This window comes from Lucilia cuprina, chromosome 5 (genome assembly GCF_022045245.1).
Source record: "Lucilia cuprina isolate Lc7/37 chromosome 5, ASM2204524v1, whole genome shotgun sequence".
NCBI classification, from domain to species: Eukaryota; Metazoa; Arthropoda; class Insecta; order Diptera; family Calliphoridae; genus Lucilia; species Lucilia cuprina.
Window position 1 is genome coordinate 3063604 of NC_060953.1, and position 14244 is coordinate 3077847.

The window sequence follows — 14244 nt, forward strand, 5'->3', positions numbered from 1 at the left end:
TGTTAGAAAAACGCATACACTTATACACAAGCACATAGATAATATTTAGTATCATATGAATGTCTATATGTCTAAAGCAAAATATTCTAGAGAAAAAATAAAATTGGAAAAAAACTAACAAATTTTCCATGTTTTGGGATAATCTAGCAACCAGACAGTAAAAATACATGGAAGCAAGAAAGAAAGGAAGATATTTGTGCAACATTGATATTGCATATTTTTAGTTGTTTGTAGAGACTACAAGCACACATACATATATACTTAATATATGAACATATGTATGTTTAAATGGATGTGTGTTTGTATATAAACTTAATATTTGTATACATTAGTATGTCTGTATGCATATGTACATATATGTATGTATGTGTATTGTTATTCTAAGCATCATCATCATCAGAGCTTTTGAATTCAGCCATGTGACTACTAAAATGAAAAAAAAAATTTTGGAAAAAATAAGAATAAAGGAGAAACTAATATTATTCGAAAAAGCAGAACACACACAATCAAAAATTTTAGTTAGACATTTATAGTAATTTGAAAATGTTTGCAAATTTAGAAAATTGGAAATATAAGATTTATTTTTTTTGTTATTTTTTTACATCTTTTTGCTTTTATTGTAGTTTATCTTTAGTCTGGGAAATTTTTGCTTAAACTGAATACTAAATTGCTTTAACTGCAAAAATCAGCTGGTTGTAGTTTTTGTTGTTATTATTGTTAAAGTAAATTATGTTATAAATAAGAAATGTTAAGTTGAGCCAAAAAGTATGCCATTAAATTGCCAAACATGTGTTAACAAAGGATAATCACCTGTAGAGAAAAAAAAAACTATATGAAAACAGAGAATTTAAATGCAAGTAATTGAATTAAATTTCAATAGAAAGAAATTTAAAATTTGTTTTAAAATTGTAATAAAATTCTGAACTAGGAGTGAACTAGAACTGAACAAGAACAGAACTAGAATAGAACTAGATCAGAACTAGAACAGAACTAGAACAGCACAAGAAAATAATTAGAACAGTACTAGAACAGAACTAGAACTAGAACAGAAATAGAACAGAACTAGAATAGAACTAAAACAGAATTAGAACAGAACTAGAACAGAACTAGAACAGAACTAGAACAGAACTAGAACAGAACTAGAACAGAACTAGAACAGAACTAGAACAGAACTAGAACAGAACTAGAACAGAACTAGAACAGAACTAGAACAGAACTAGAACAGAACTAAAACAGAACTAGAACAGAACTAGAACAGAACTAGAACAGAACTAGAACAGAACTAGAACAGAACTAGAACAGAACTAGAACAGAACTAGAACAGAACTAGAACAGAACTAGAACAGAACTAGAACAGATCTAGAACAGAACTAGAACAGAACTAGAACAGAACTAGAACAGAACTAGAACAGAACTAGAACAGAACTAGAACAGAACTAGAACAGAACTAGAACAGAACTAGAACAGAACTAGAACAGAACTAGAACAGAACTAGAACAGAACTAGAACAGAACTAAACAGAACTAGAACAGAACTAGAACAGAACTAGAACAGAGAACTAGAACAGAACTAGAACAGAACTAGAACAGAACTAGAACAGAACTAGAACAGAACTAGAACAGAACTAGAACAGAACTAGAACAGAACTAGAACAGAACTAGAACAGAACTAGAACAGAACTAGAACAGAACTAGAACAGAACTAGAACAGAACTAGAACAGAACTAGAACAGAACTAGAACAGAACTAGAACAGAACTAGAACAGAACTAGAACAGAACTAGAACAGAACTAGAACAGAACTAGAACAGACTAGAACAGAACTAGAACAGAACTAGAACAGAACTAGAACAGAACTAGAACAGAACTAGAACAGAACTAGAACAGAACTAGAACAGAACTAGAACAGAACTAGAACAGAACTAGAACAGAACTAGAACAGAACTAGAACAGAACTAGAACAGAACTAGAACAGAACTAGAACAGAACTAGAACAGAACTAGAACAGAACTAGAACAGAACTAGAACAGAACTAGTGCAGAACTAGAACAGAACTAGTGCAGAACTAGAACTAGTTTTAAAAAATATTTTTTATTAAATTTTTTAAAATTCTTAGCATTTATTTTTCTCCAAAAAACATTATTGTACCTGATTTTAGTACTTTTCCTTGTACTTTATTACTTACTTCTTTAATCATTAACTTTATTGTAAAATAACATCCATTTGTGCTCATATTTATAACAGCAAAAAATAACTCATAATAATAATTTAATACACCACTTTAGTACAACAATTATACTAAATACGAGTGTAAAACATTAAGTTCAAATAGTAACAATTGAAATAAAAATAATAATAAAAACAACAGAAAAAGCAAGCGAACAACTACAGCAGCCATAACAACAATTGTTGAAATAAAAACAAAAAAAAAAAAACCAGCAGCAACAACAAAACTATTACACTTTTAGCAATTAATTAAACTATCATTTTATATGAAAAATATGGTCACATTAATGTTGATGTAAACGTGTTTTTATAGAGCAATACTATAACATACAAAAATATTAAAAAAAAAACATAAAAATGTAAAAGTTGTAAGTGGTGGAGGAGTGTATGTGTACAACAAGAATACATGTTGACATGACATAAAATGTTACTTTGCTAGGCTCTGGCAACAGTGAGTAGCATTTGAATAGGTGTATTAAATAGACATACAACAGTTACTACTATTAATTTCTAAAGGAGTTGTTCACTGCTGTTTAGGCTTAAATGTCCTTTTAAATATACAAATAAATTTAGTTTTGTGTTGAAATTTTTTTAGAATTTTGCTTCACTTTGTTGTATTATCCTGAGTGTTTCTTCTTTTATTTGTATTATTTTTACACGATTTTTAAATTATTTTATAATTTATTTATTAAATATGACGATGATGTTCATGTTTTTTTGTTTGTTGGTTGCTGCTATTGCTGTTATATATGATGGTGTTGATGATAAAAAACTTATGATGATTAAACATTTTAAAAACCTACTTTACATATCAATAAGTGCATAAATGAATAATTGTTAAATATACCACCAGCTATGGGACAACAAAAGCTAGACTAAAGGGTCTCTTAGGGAAAAGGCAGTTTTATTGAGTAGAGGGGGGTGAGAAAACAGGGTGAGGTAGCCAATGAGAGAAAAAAAAAATATTATAATAACAACTCAACCAAACCAAAATCCGTCAATTTATTTATTCAATTGGAAAATGTACATTAAATGGTAAAATAATTGATTACATGTATTTAAATTTATGAATAAAAAATATCAAAACTGTAGTATAATATTTAAATTATTTATAATTTATTGATATTTATTTAAAGAGAAATTTATAAATATTTAAAACATTTACTATTTAAATAGCACAACTTTACAGCTTAATTAAATAAGAGGGAAAATTAATTTACAAAAGAATTATAGGGGGAACACATTGTATTTTTATCATTAAAGGGAGATTATTAAAGATTGAATTAGGTATAAGGGTCATATATAAGATTGAATAAAACTTCTTTAAACATCAATCAGCAAAGATCTTAAAAAAGCCCAGATAAAGATGTATCTCCTTTGAGCTTTCATTACCAATCATGTGTGGTCAATACTAAGATAAATCTTTTTAAAGAGTCTTCCCTGAAGCAGATTTATTTTACATATGAAGCTCTCTCTATAGTTCTTATGAAACTACGTTTGTGGATCTTTCTATTGTTCCAATAGAGTTTTAAAGTAAAAGCTTTCTCTGATCAAGTAAAGCTTTAATTTTGTCTACTGCATCAATGCATTGTTGTTATTTCGATTACGATTTGTCATTTCTACAACACAAACTTCTGCTTGATAACATGAAAAATAACATCCAGTTGTCACTACAACAATGTGTTGTGCCTACAACAACGCATTGTTGTCATATCGATTACGCTTTTGTCATATCGACAAAACAAAAATCAGTTTGAAAACATAGCGTTGTCACTTTTGTAATACATTGTAATCTATTTTGTTGATTTGATAACGTCATGTATTTTTTATATTTTTTTTTTGTTTTGACAACTATCCATATATATTTAAAAAAATGTTGTTGAAAAATGATACCAACTTGGTGTCAATTTGATACGAGGCGTATATAATTTTAAAACCATTTTTTTGTGCTGCAAAATTTCAAAACGGCAAAATTAAAGATTTCTATTAGTCTTCGTTAAAAGCTTAACAAAAGCTTTGTCTGTATACAATATTAAGCTTAATTTAAAAATCTCAATTAGACTTCCTTAAAAGCTTTATTTAAAATTCTCGCTATAGCTCCATTTAAAGCTCTTGCTGTAGATCCATCTGTTTATCTGTAGTTTCCATTAAGCCTTATTTAAAGAACCCAATTAAACATCATTTAAATATGTATCTAAAGGTGAAACTATATTTCCTACTACTCTCAGTCGATAGTCTACCTCTGCTTCGGTTCAAGCTTATCAAAAGCCTACATTTCAGCTTCATTTAAAGCTTGGTCTATAATTCCAATTACGTTTCATTTAAAGATCTACGTATAGTCCTAATTAAGCATAATTTGAACGTCTTTCTTTAATATCTAATAAGTTTAATTTAAAGATTTATTTTGAAGCTTTTCTTGATATATCCAATAAAGCTTTATTTAGATTTGCCCTATTAAGATATATTCTTTGTCTATTAATAGTTTAAATAAAGCTTTTTTTAAGATTCCAATTAGACATCTTTTAATGGTCTCTAAACAGACAATTAAGCTTCTTTAATCTTTTAAACGAGACTATGGTAAAACTTTAGCTAAAGCTCTGTACAAGGGGTTTAAATTAAGCATAATTTTTAAATAAGCATTATTCTAGTTAGAGCTTTTGAAAGTCCAAGTTTATGCATAAATATTAAACTTTGAATCCTGTCTATCCTTTGTTATAATAATGACAACTTATTAAGCCTCTAATAATTGCATATCTTGCTTAACTTAACATAAATCTAATTACGTATCTATAATCCTACACACATTTTATCTACTCAAAGCATTACAGTCAGTAACTTTTTGCCCTTTTTTTCTTGCTTCTTTTCCTGATCTAAAAATAATTTCTTCTATTAACTTTAAGTGAATCTATAAAAACGTGACTTTGTATAATTTTCATTCGTTTTCAGACACTTTTCAAAACTTTGTTGTTATTGTTGCTGCTGCTGCCGTTGCTGATGTTGTTGTGTTAAGCAAAAAGTGTTGAATAGTAGTTTATATTTTTGCATAAAACTTTTTTACTCAAGTTGTGTAAAGTGAGATACATAATCGCCAATTGATTAGCTTTTTGACTTAACACAAACATGCAACATTGTTGAAGCATATTGAGTAGAGCATACAAAAAAAAAAGTAAAAGCAACAGTTTAAAAGGGTGATTAAATAAAGAAAAAAAATTCAAACAAATCATGATGATATTACATTTCCGGTTTAATTATACAGTTTATTGGCTAAAGCAAGAAATTAATTTATAATAAAAACAAAAAAAAGTTATAGTTTTAGTAACAAATGTGTTGTTTGTATATAAACATGTAAATAAATTGCAAGATTATTATTTTATTTTATTAAAAACAACAAGACTTTAAATTATTTTTTAAATCCTGTATAAAAACTTTGTTTTTGTGCTTCTTAATCCCTTTGCTTTTAAAATAATCATTTCTGTTCCATTGCTTTTAAGTCAAAGTAATATTTTAACTGCAGTTTTAACTCTTTTATATTTTTCACTTTATTTTTCTTTATTTTAGCAATAGTTTTTACTTACTTATTTCTCTCACTTTCTCTCTGTCTGTCTCTCTTTCTTTCACTTAGACAAATGTAAAACCATTAAAAGTGCAATTGGCCTTTTCATGTTTTACTCACACACATTTTACCAACTTTTTCATGTGCTGCTGCTGGTGCTGTTAGTTGCTAGCTTTTCTTTTTCCTAACGCCGTTAACTTAACATTATTTGGTTAACGTTGCCATGATATGGATCAACATTAAAGTGGCAACGTTTGGTTTCAAGTTTCAATATAGTGTAATGTATCTGTTACTCATACACACACAAACAAACTTTTTACCATAAATATATCTATGCAGACATCTAACCACTTCGACACCAAACCCTCCTTATACGCCCCCACCCCCTCTGAAACGTGTCTTACTGCAGTTAAAGCAACCTGGCATTTATCCATCTGTATGTATGTTTATTCATTCATTCGTACGTTCATTCATTCATTCAGCCATCAAGTAAAACTATCAAGTAAATACGTGGACTCATTGCTACTCATGCTAAAGGGGTTATAAGTGTAAGTGCTGCTGGTTAAAATGTTTTTGCTGTAGTTGTTTTGTTGTTGTTGTTACTTTTTTTGTGCACTGTGCTGTTGGCTTTTATAAGCCAACAGCTTTTGTTTAAAGCTCAAACTTTATATTGGGTGTTTAAATCTGCTGCAGGTCATATGCACTTTTTATATACCTACATATATACAAATGTATGTAGTTTACCTCTTTTTTTAGTTGGTTTTAATCCCTTTTTTGTACACAAAATTATGGCGGAAATAATTATATTTACTTTTTCGCACCTTTTAAATGTTTTATGTAAAAAAATATTATTTTAGCAGAAGTAGAAATTTTACTTTAAAATAAAAGTTATTTAAAGAGGCAAGAAGCATTCGTAGAAAGCTTCACTTAATAGTCTATAAAAAGTTCTATTTAAGCTTAACTTTAAGCTCTTTTTATATTTCTAAATACGTTTTATTTCGAAGTTAGATTGTTCCCAGTTTACGTGCAAATAATTTGATCAGACAAATTTAAAGTGTAAGCTTAGTTTAGTATCAATTAAGCTTCGCCGTAAGCTATCTCTATAGTTTCAATTTATTCTATATATTCAATTCCTATTGAGCTTTGCTTAAAGCTCTATCTATCTATAAGCTCTATCTATAAGCTTTATTTAAATGCCTACAAATCTGACTTAAATAAGTTTTACAGTTTGTGTATAATTAATCTTTATATCAATTAGGTATCATATGAATGTCTACATATATTCAGCTTCAATTAAGCTTTGTTAAAAGCTTTTTACTGTTTGTCAAATAAGAGTTATTTGTTTGTCTTCGATAGTTCTAATTAATCTTTTTTTTAAAGCATTCTCTACAATCCCTAAAGAAAATTTTTTGAGAGATTTATATTTTACCTCAACTAAGCTTTTTCAAAGCTCTTTCTATAGTCCCACTTAAGCTCTATTTCAATATTCAATTAAGCTTTAGTGTATGTTGTCGTTTTAGTATGAGTGAAGCTTTATTTCAAGATATATATTATAATTTATTCAATCTTCGTTAAAAGGTTTTTACTTAGTATTAACTAAGCTTCATTTGTTGGACTTTGGTTGACCCAATAATCTTATAAAGCTTTATTTATATTGTTCCAATTGAACTTCATTTGTAGGACTATCTGTGATCCCAATTAAGTCTCATTTATTTCTCAATAAAACTTTGTTAAATGTTCTCTTTATCTTAATTAAGCTTTATTTCAATATTTTTATTTAGACTTAATTACGCTTTATTTGAAGTTCTCTTTAAAGTAACAATTAAGCTTTATTTTAAGATCCAAATTAAGCTTTATTTTAAGATCCAAATTAAGCTTCGTTAAAAAACTGTTTACTCATTAATATGTTACCAGTTGAGTTTTATTTTTAAGATTCATTTTCTGTTTCAATTAAGCTTTCATTAAAGCTCCCTTTATAAGCTTTATATGAATACTTTTATTAAATATCATTTAAGCTTGATTTAAAGTTTTCTTTCCAAAATCAAATAAACTTCATTTTAAGATCTATATGTAGTCCCAATTCAAGGACTTTTTTCAACCTTTATGTATAGTCGTAATTAAGCTTTAGTTGTTGTTCTTCATTGAGCTTTATTTATTCGTCTATATAAAGTTTTAATTTAACTTAATTTGAAAAACTATATACTATCTCAATTAAGCTTTGTAAGGGTTGAATAATTTTCAATTGTTGGTATGTGTAAAGCGGCAATTAAGTTTGATTTGAAGATTTAAAAAAAATCGTTTAAATCATTCTTTTTGATCCATCTATACCCCTAGTTTTGTCTGTTTAAATTCTCAATTAGGCTTCGAATAAAGTTATACCAATTAAGCTCCGCTTAAAGCTTTAATAAAGTTTTATTTTAAGTTATAGTTATGTTTTACGTATTCAATCTCTATCATCTTCAATTAGAGATATGTCTCTAATCCCAATAAGGCTTCATTTGAAGGTCTATTTAAATTCTCAATTAAAAGTTACCAAAAGCTTTATTTTTAGAACCTAACATTTTGTGTGTTATCAGTGATAACTTATCACACACTCTTTATTTTTAGTTTAATTTTTATAATAATTTATTCTTTTCCAGATTTATAGTTTCCTTTTAATTAATTCCCTCTTAAACTCACACGGCCTTAAATTTTTGCCTACATCCAATAAAATTCATTGTGTTTCTTTTTCTTCAAACCTTTTACATACTACTTTTTCTCCTCAGAGTTGCTCAATTTTATTTTTGTTCTATACTCTTTGTTGTTGTTGTTGTTGCTGTATAGGTAATAAAAACCAAAGGAGCTGGTCGTAACCCAAGAAATAGTAGTAGTAATACCTAATATTTGTAATAAAATTACATTACACGTTTACTCTGCTACTGCTCTTTTTTACATTTTTAAAGTCGTGGTTGTTGTTGTTGGTAAAAAGTACTAGTTGTTGTTCTAGTTTCTGTTATTTTAAAGACTTCTATAATTTAAACCGTATTTTTTTGTTCTCACAGCTATTGCTAATAACGTTGAGAAGAGTATAATAAAGGTAGTTGTTGCTTTATGATAGAGTAATTGCTGTAGTAGTAGTTGAGAAGTATTTACAGTTAAAAAAGTGAAAATGAGCATTTAATATGAATTCACGCTGAAAAGTTTCTGTTTATTTTGACTTTGAAACAATGTATGTAAAATTGTTTTTTTGTTTTGTTTTGATTTAATTTTCAATTATTTTATATTTTTTTCTTTGAAGAGTTTTTATTTTACAATAAAGAGTAAAAAGCGGAAAACTTATTAATATTTAATAAAAAGTGGAGATTTTCTGAAATGTATTTATTAAAATAACTTTTTTATGAAATTAATTTTATATAAAAAAACTATAATTATTAAAATAGAGAAGCTAAAACAGGGATTACAAATGCATAAAGCTTAATATGAACTTGTTGATTAAATTTTAATAAAAGCTTTTTTTTATTTTTTCAGCCTAAAGTCAAACGGGATCTAAATATAATGAGCCTTAACAGAAATGTAAGTACAGCTATATAGCTTTTTTTAATTAAAACTTGCATGAAAAACTCTATATAAAAAGCTAATTTATCTAAACTTAAGGCCTCACTCTATGATTAAACTTAACTTCTGAAATATTTAATTCAAATAAATTTTTCTCATAGACCCTCTCTAAGCTTCTCTTAAAACAATTTGAAATTCAATTACAAAATTTCCGTATATGCGTCATACAACTTCAAATTTCTACCACCTCTATAACTTACTCATACACTTCAATAAATTATTACACATAAAAGAACACACACTCACACTTTACTACGTAATCGGAGACCTACTTTGGTTTAAGTTGTATTTATTAAATACTATTTACTCAATTGTATAATTATTAGATTTTGCGTGTTTTAAAGGAAAAAAAAAACATTGCTTAGTTTGCTTTCGCAATGTGTTAAAATGAAATAAAAAAGAAAACGGTTTTACTTTCATTCAAGAAAAACTGAAGAATAAATGTTTACGTAAATTGGAGCGTTTTTTACATAAACAACGCACTATTGACATGCAAAAATGGACATTTAGAGATGCCAGATTAGTGTTTGAACTAGAACTGAACTAGAACTGAACTAGAACTGAACTAGAACTGAACTAGAACTGAACTAGAACTGAACTAGAACTGAACTAGAACTGAACTAGAACTGAACTAGAACTGAACAAGAACTGAACAAGAACTGAACTAGAACTGAACTAGAACTGAATTAGAACTGAACTAGAATTGAACTAGAACTAAACTACAACTGAACTTGAACTGAACTAGAACTGAACTAGAACTGAACTAGAACTGAACTAGAACTGAACTAGAACTGAACTAGAACTGAACTAGAACTGAACTAGAACTGAACTAGAACTGAACTAGAACTGAACTAGAACTGAACTAGAACTGAACTAGAACTGAACTAGAACTAAATTAGAACTGAACTAGAACTGAACTTGAACTGAACTCATAAGCTTAAAATAAATTTCATAACATCATCGCTATGACTTTGATTTTGACACTTTTAACTAGGTCAAGGTCATTAAAACATAAACAACATATTTTCGTAAAAAATTTAAACTTAAATTTCAATAGGAACTAGATTTGGATTTTCTGTTTCAAAAATTCCCAAAATTTCTTCTTAAGTTTTTTTTGCAAGTGGCCACTTTGTGTAGGAGAGTTAATTGTTGAATTGAGTTTAAGTTTTTAGTGTTGTTGAGATTGGGGAGGTCAATAAAAACCGTGGAAAGTGTTGATGGTGGTGGTGGTTCGCTTCTTAAAGGTTTTTTTTGGTAGCGTGTTGGTCAGCCAAAATTTTTTACAATTACAAATAAATAATTTGCTACTGAAATACTTTAACGCTCTCTCTTTTGTTTCTATAAATCACATTTTATTTGACCAAAAAACCAAAAAAAAAAGAAAACAAATGTAATAAAAAGTGGAAAATAAATGGAAACCTTAATTTCGGTTTCACTTGCTGCTTTTTTGGGTCAAATATTCAAATTTTTATTGATTTCGCACGAACTACATTTAAATAACCACAACAACAAAAAACAGCTGTGAAGGCTACTTTCGAAATTGTTGTTGGGGGTTTAAAAAGGAATATTTTCTTTCACAAACCAAAAATACAAATTTGGTGATGAAATATTTTGTATAAAATTACATTTTACTCACCTTAAACGCTTTAAAGGAGGAAACCACATAGGAGGCACCATCTTCCAGTTCATCTAGATGATATTTGCGGTCACCATCCATGGAGAAAACATAACGAGCACCACGTGGTAGATCTATTTTAGGTGATATTTTATCAAGTAAATTCTCCAATGAGGTTATATCACGACCCGGACGAAAACGCAATTCTACTCCCGGAAAGAAGGGATCTCCATTGCGGTAGAATACCACACGTCTGGCCTTCCAATACGAGAGATTCGAATAACGACTGGCCGCACTCATAACACTATTTATATGGGCATTTGAGGATAATTCTGGTCTAGATTTTGAACGTTGTAGAGGTTGGACCGGTGGTTGTTCAGAATTCTCACTCATATTGTCCGGATATTGTAGCTGCAGCTGATTGGGAGTGGCTGCACCACTGGCACCGGCTCGACTCTGGCGACCCGACTGATTAGCAAGACCACCGTTGCGCTGTGACCAATAATCATTTGCAGCAGCACCTACGATTCCATTGCGCTGCAGCTCATAGTCATCTTCGTTATCGGAATAATTGGTATTATTGAGGCTTTTCAGGGGACTTGAGCGATTACTATTAAGACCGTTATAATTTCCCGTTTGATTGTTATTAATTTTATTTTGTTGCTGTTGTAATAAATGTGGCTGTTGTGGTGTTGCGTTTGAATTTAGCTCATCATACGGTTGCGTTGGCGACGTATTTGGCGAAACGTCTCGGTCGAGTTGTATAGCCGTACTAAGTTGTGGCGTTACTCTGCCGCCATCCATAAGTGATGAGGGCTCGTTAGCTACGTTGTTGTTTGTTGTATTGGTGGCAGCTCCCTGTGCCTCGTTCTCCTCTATGGTGGACATGTTTTATTACCAACGCTGCTAATTTTTGCTTTCACTACCACTTCTTCTATTTCTGCTTGTTCTTTTTCTTATAAAACAACAACTTGTTTTTTATTGTTGTTGCTGGATTTCTTATTTGTTTGTTTATATTTTATTTTCTTCTTGCTGTTGACGTATGTCGACGTAAAGCAAAAAAAAAAACTTAAAACTCAACTTAAAAGCTTTCGTTCTTTTGATTTTGACGTTAAACTTTCTTAAGTTGCTAAAGTTTAGTTTCTTTCCTTTGTCTAGTATTTACTTGCAATATCTGGAGTATAGTTGTTGACTTATTTTGTGTAGAGTTTTTCGAGTTGTGTGCTTAGTCTACAAAGTTTCGTTTAAAGTTTTCGTGCAGATTTTCTTGATTTTTGTTTTTAAAATTTTTCCAAAATAAACTGCCAAGGATTAAAAAACAAAATAAAAGTTGAACGTTATAATTATTTGCTTTTATTTATTTTCTTTAATTTAAAGGAGAACATGTGATATTTGTTTTTTGTTAAAGGAATTTTAATGAATGCTTAGCTCTTTCGTATTTTGGACGTATTTTGAACTTTCATGAAAAATTAAAGGATTGTTTATATTGTAGTTAACATGTAACCAGTATAATGGTTCATTAGTGTGAGGAAAAACTATTGACGATATGGGAAATTATAAAATGTATAACGTATAAGTAAGTTTCAGGAAATTGATATTAATCATACGCAGTTACTGTGTTCAAATTAAAAATATTTAGAGATAAATAAATCCGATAAATGGATATAATTGCTTTAATAACATAACTAGAACAGAACTAGAATAGAACTAGAACAGAACTAGAACAGAACTAGAACAGAACTAAAACAGAACTAGAACAGAACTAGAACAGAACTGAAACAGAACTAGAACAGAACTAGAACAGAACTAGAACAGAACTGGAACAGAACTGGAACATAACAAGAACAGAACTAGAACAGAACTAGAACAGAACTAGAACAGAACTAGAACAGAACTAGAACAGAACTAGAACAGAACTAGAACAGAACTAGAACAGAACTAGAACAGAACTAGAACAGAACTAGAACAGAACTAGAACAGAACTAGAACAGAACTAGAACAGAACTAGAACAGAACTAGAACAGAACTAGAACAGAACTAGAACAGAACTAGAACAGAACTAGAACAGAACTAGAACAGAACTAGAACAGAACTAGAACAGAACTAGAACAGAACTAGAACAGAACTACAACAGAACTAGAACAGAACTAGAACAGAACTAGAACAGAACTATAACGGAACTAGAACAGAACTGGAACATAACTAGAACAGAACTTTTGTATTACTGAATTTGTACTGAACTTGGTACGTTTGATTGAAATTGCGTATTAGTAATATATTTTTAAAATAGGAAAATAAATATTAATCATACGCCTTGATTACAAATTTGCTTTTTTTCATTCAGATAAAAATTAAGAATTTTATTCAAATTGAACAGAACTAGAACTGAATTTTGGTATTACTGAATTTAAATCGAACTTTACAATTACAGAAGTGAACTAAAAATTAATTAGAAATTCAAATAGAACTGAAAATTAAATTTTTGAATAAAAATATTTTCTTCAGAAAAATGCTTTTGTTTTTTGTTAAAAACAATAAAAAGATATTTATTCACTAAGTAAAAAAAATTACTAAAAACTAATTTCTCATCCAAAAATCAATGTTTTACTAAACTTTCTGAAATGTTTATTATTTTCCATCGAACATATTAATTTTTTCCAAAAATTACCTTGATTATGTGCGTAATCCTAAAGTGCTGAGTTGGTCCTTTAAAATTTTAAATTTGAAACTTAATATTTAAAAATTCATAAAATTTAGTTTTAAACGTTTGGCTTTGAAAATTTTTCCGATATTATTTTAATTTTTATTTTTATTAAAAATCTTTAAAAACTTTCACTTTTCGGTTTGCTTTATAAAATTGATTTTAAGTTGCTTTATAATTTTTTTATGAATTCTATTTAATTTTTCTTCTTGTTAATCTTGATCCCGGTCTTAGTTTTGTGCCAATAGTCAAAGACACTTTTGTGCGTTTGATAATTAAAACATGTTTTCAGTTAAAAAGGATGTCGTAAAAATTGGTTTGGATGGCTGCTTGCCTAAAGGGGAAATGTGTTGAGTATTTTTTCTCACACATACACTATCACACGCATTCACTTAAATCCTTTTTTTTCTGTGTGTATAAACTTATACAAACTCTTACACATGTTAAAAGTAAAAGAAAACGTTTAAAAGAAAATGTTGGTTTTGTTTTAGTTGCTTTTGTTTGTGCGGGTTTTATTTTCTTTTATAATTTTAGAATTTATATTTTTAAGGTTAATG

At 28.8% G+C, this 14244-nt stretch overlaps 1 protein-coding gene across 1 annotated transcript; it reads right to left on the reverse strand.

The window, feature by feature from the left end:
* Positions 1-688: 688 nt before the first annotated feature.
* LOC124420078 (echinoderm microtubule-associated protein-like CG42247) lies at positions 689-13765 on the reverse strand. The gene is made up of 3 exons (XM_046951821.1): positions 13655-13765; positions 11008-12287; positions 689-810 (listed from the first exon to the last, which is right to left on the reverse strand). Exons 2-3 carry the CDS (start codon positions 11872-11874, stop codon positions 793-795), a joined length of 885 nt encoding a protein of 294 aa, XP_046807777.1. The 5' UTR covers positions 11875-12287; positions 13655-13765; the 3' UTR covers positions 689-792.
* Positions 13766-14244: the final 479 nt, after the last annotated feature.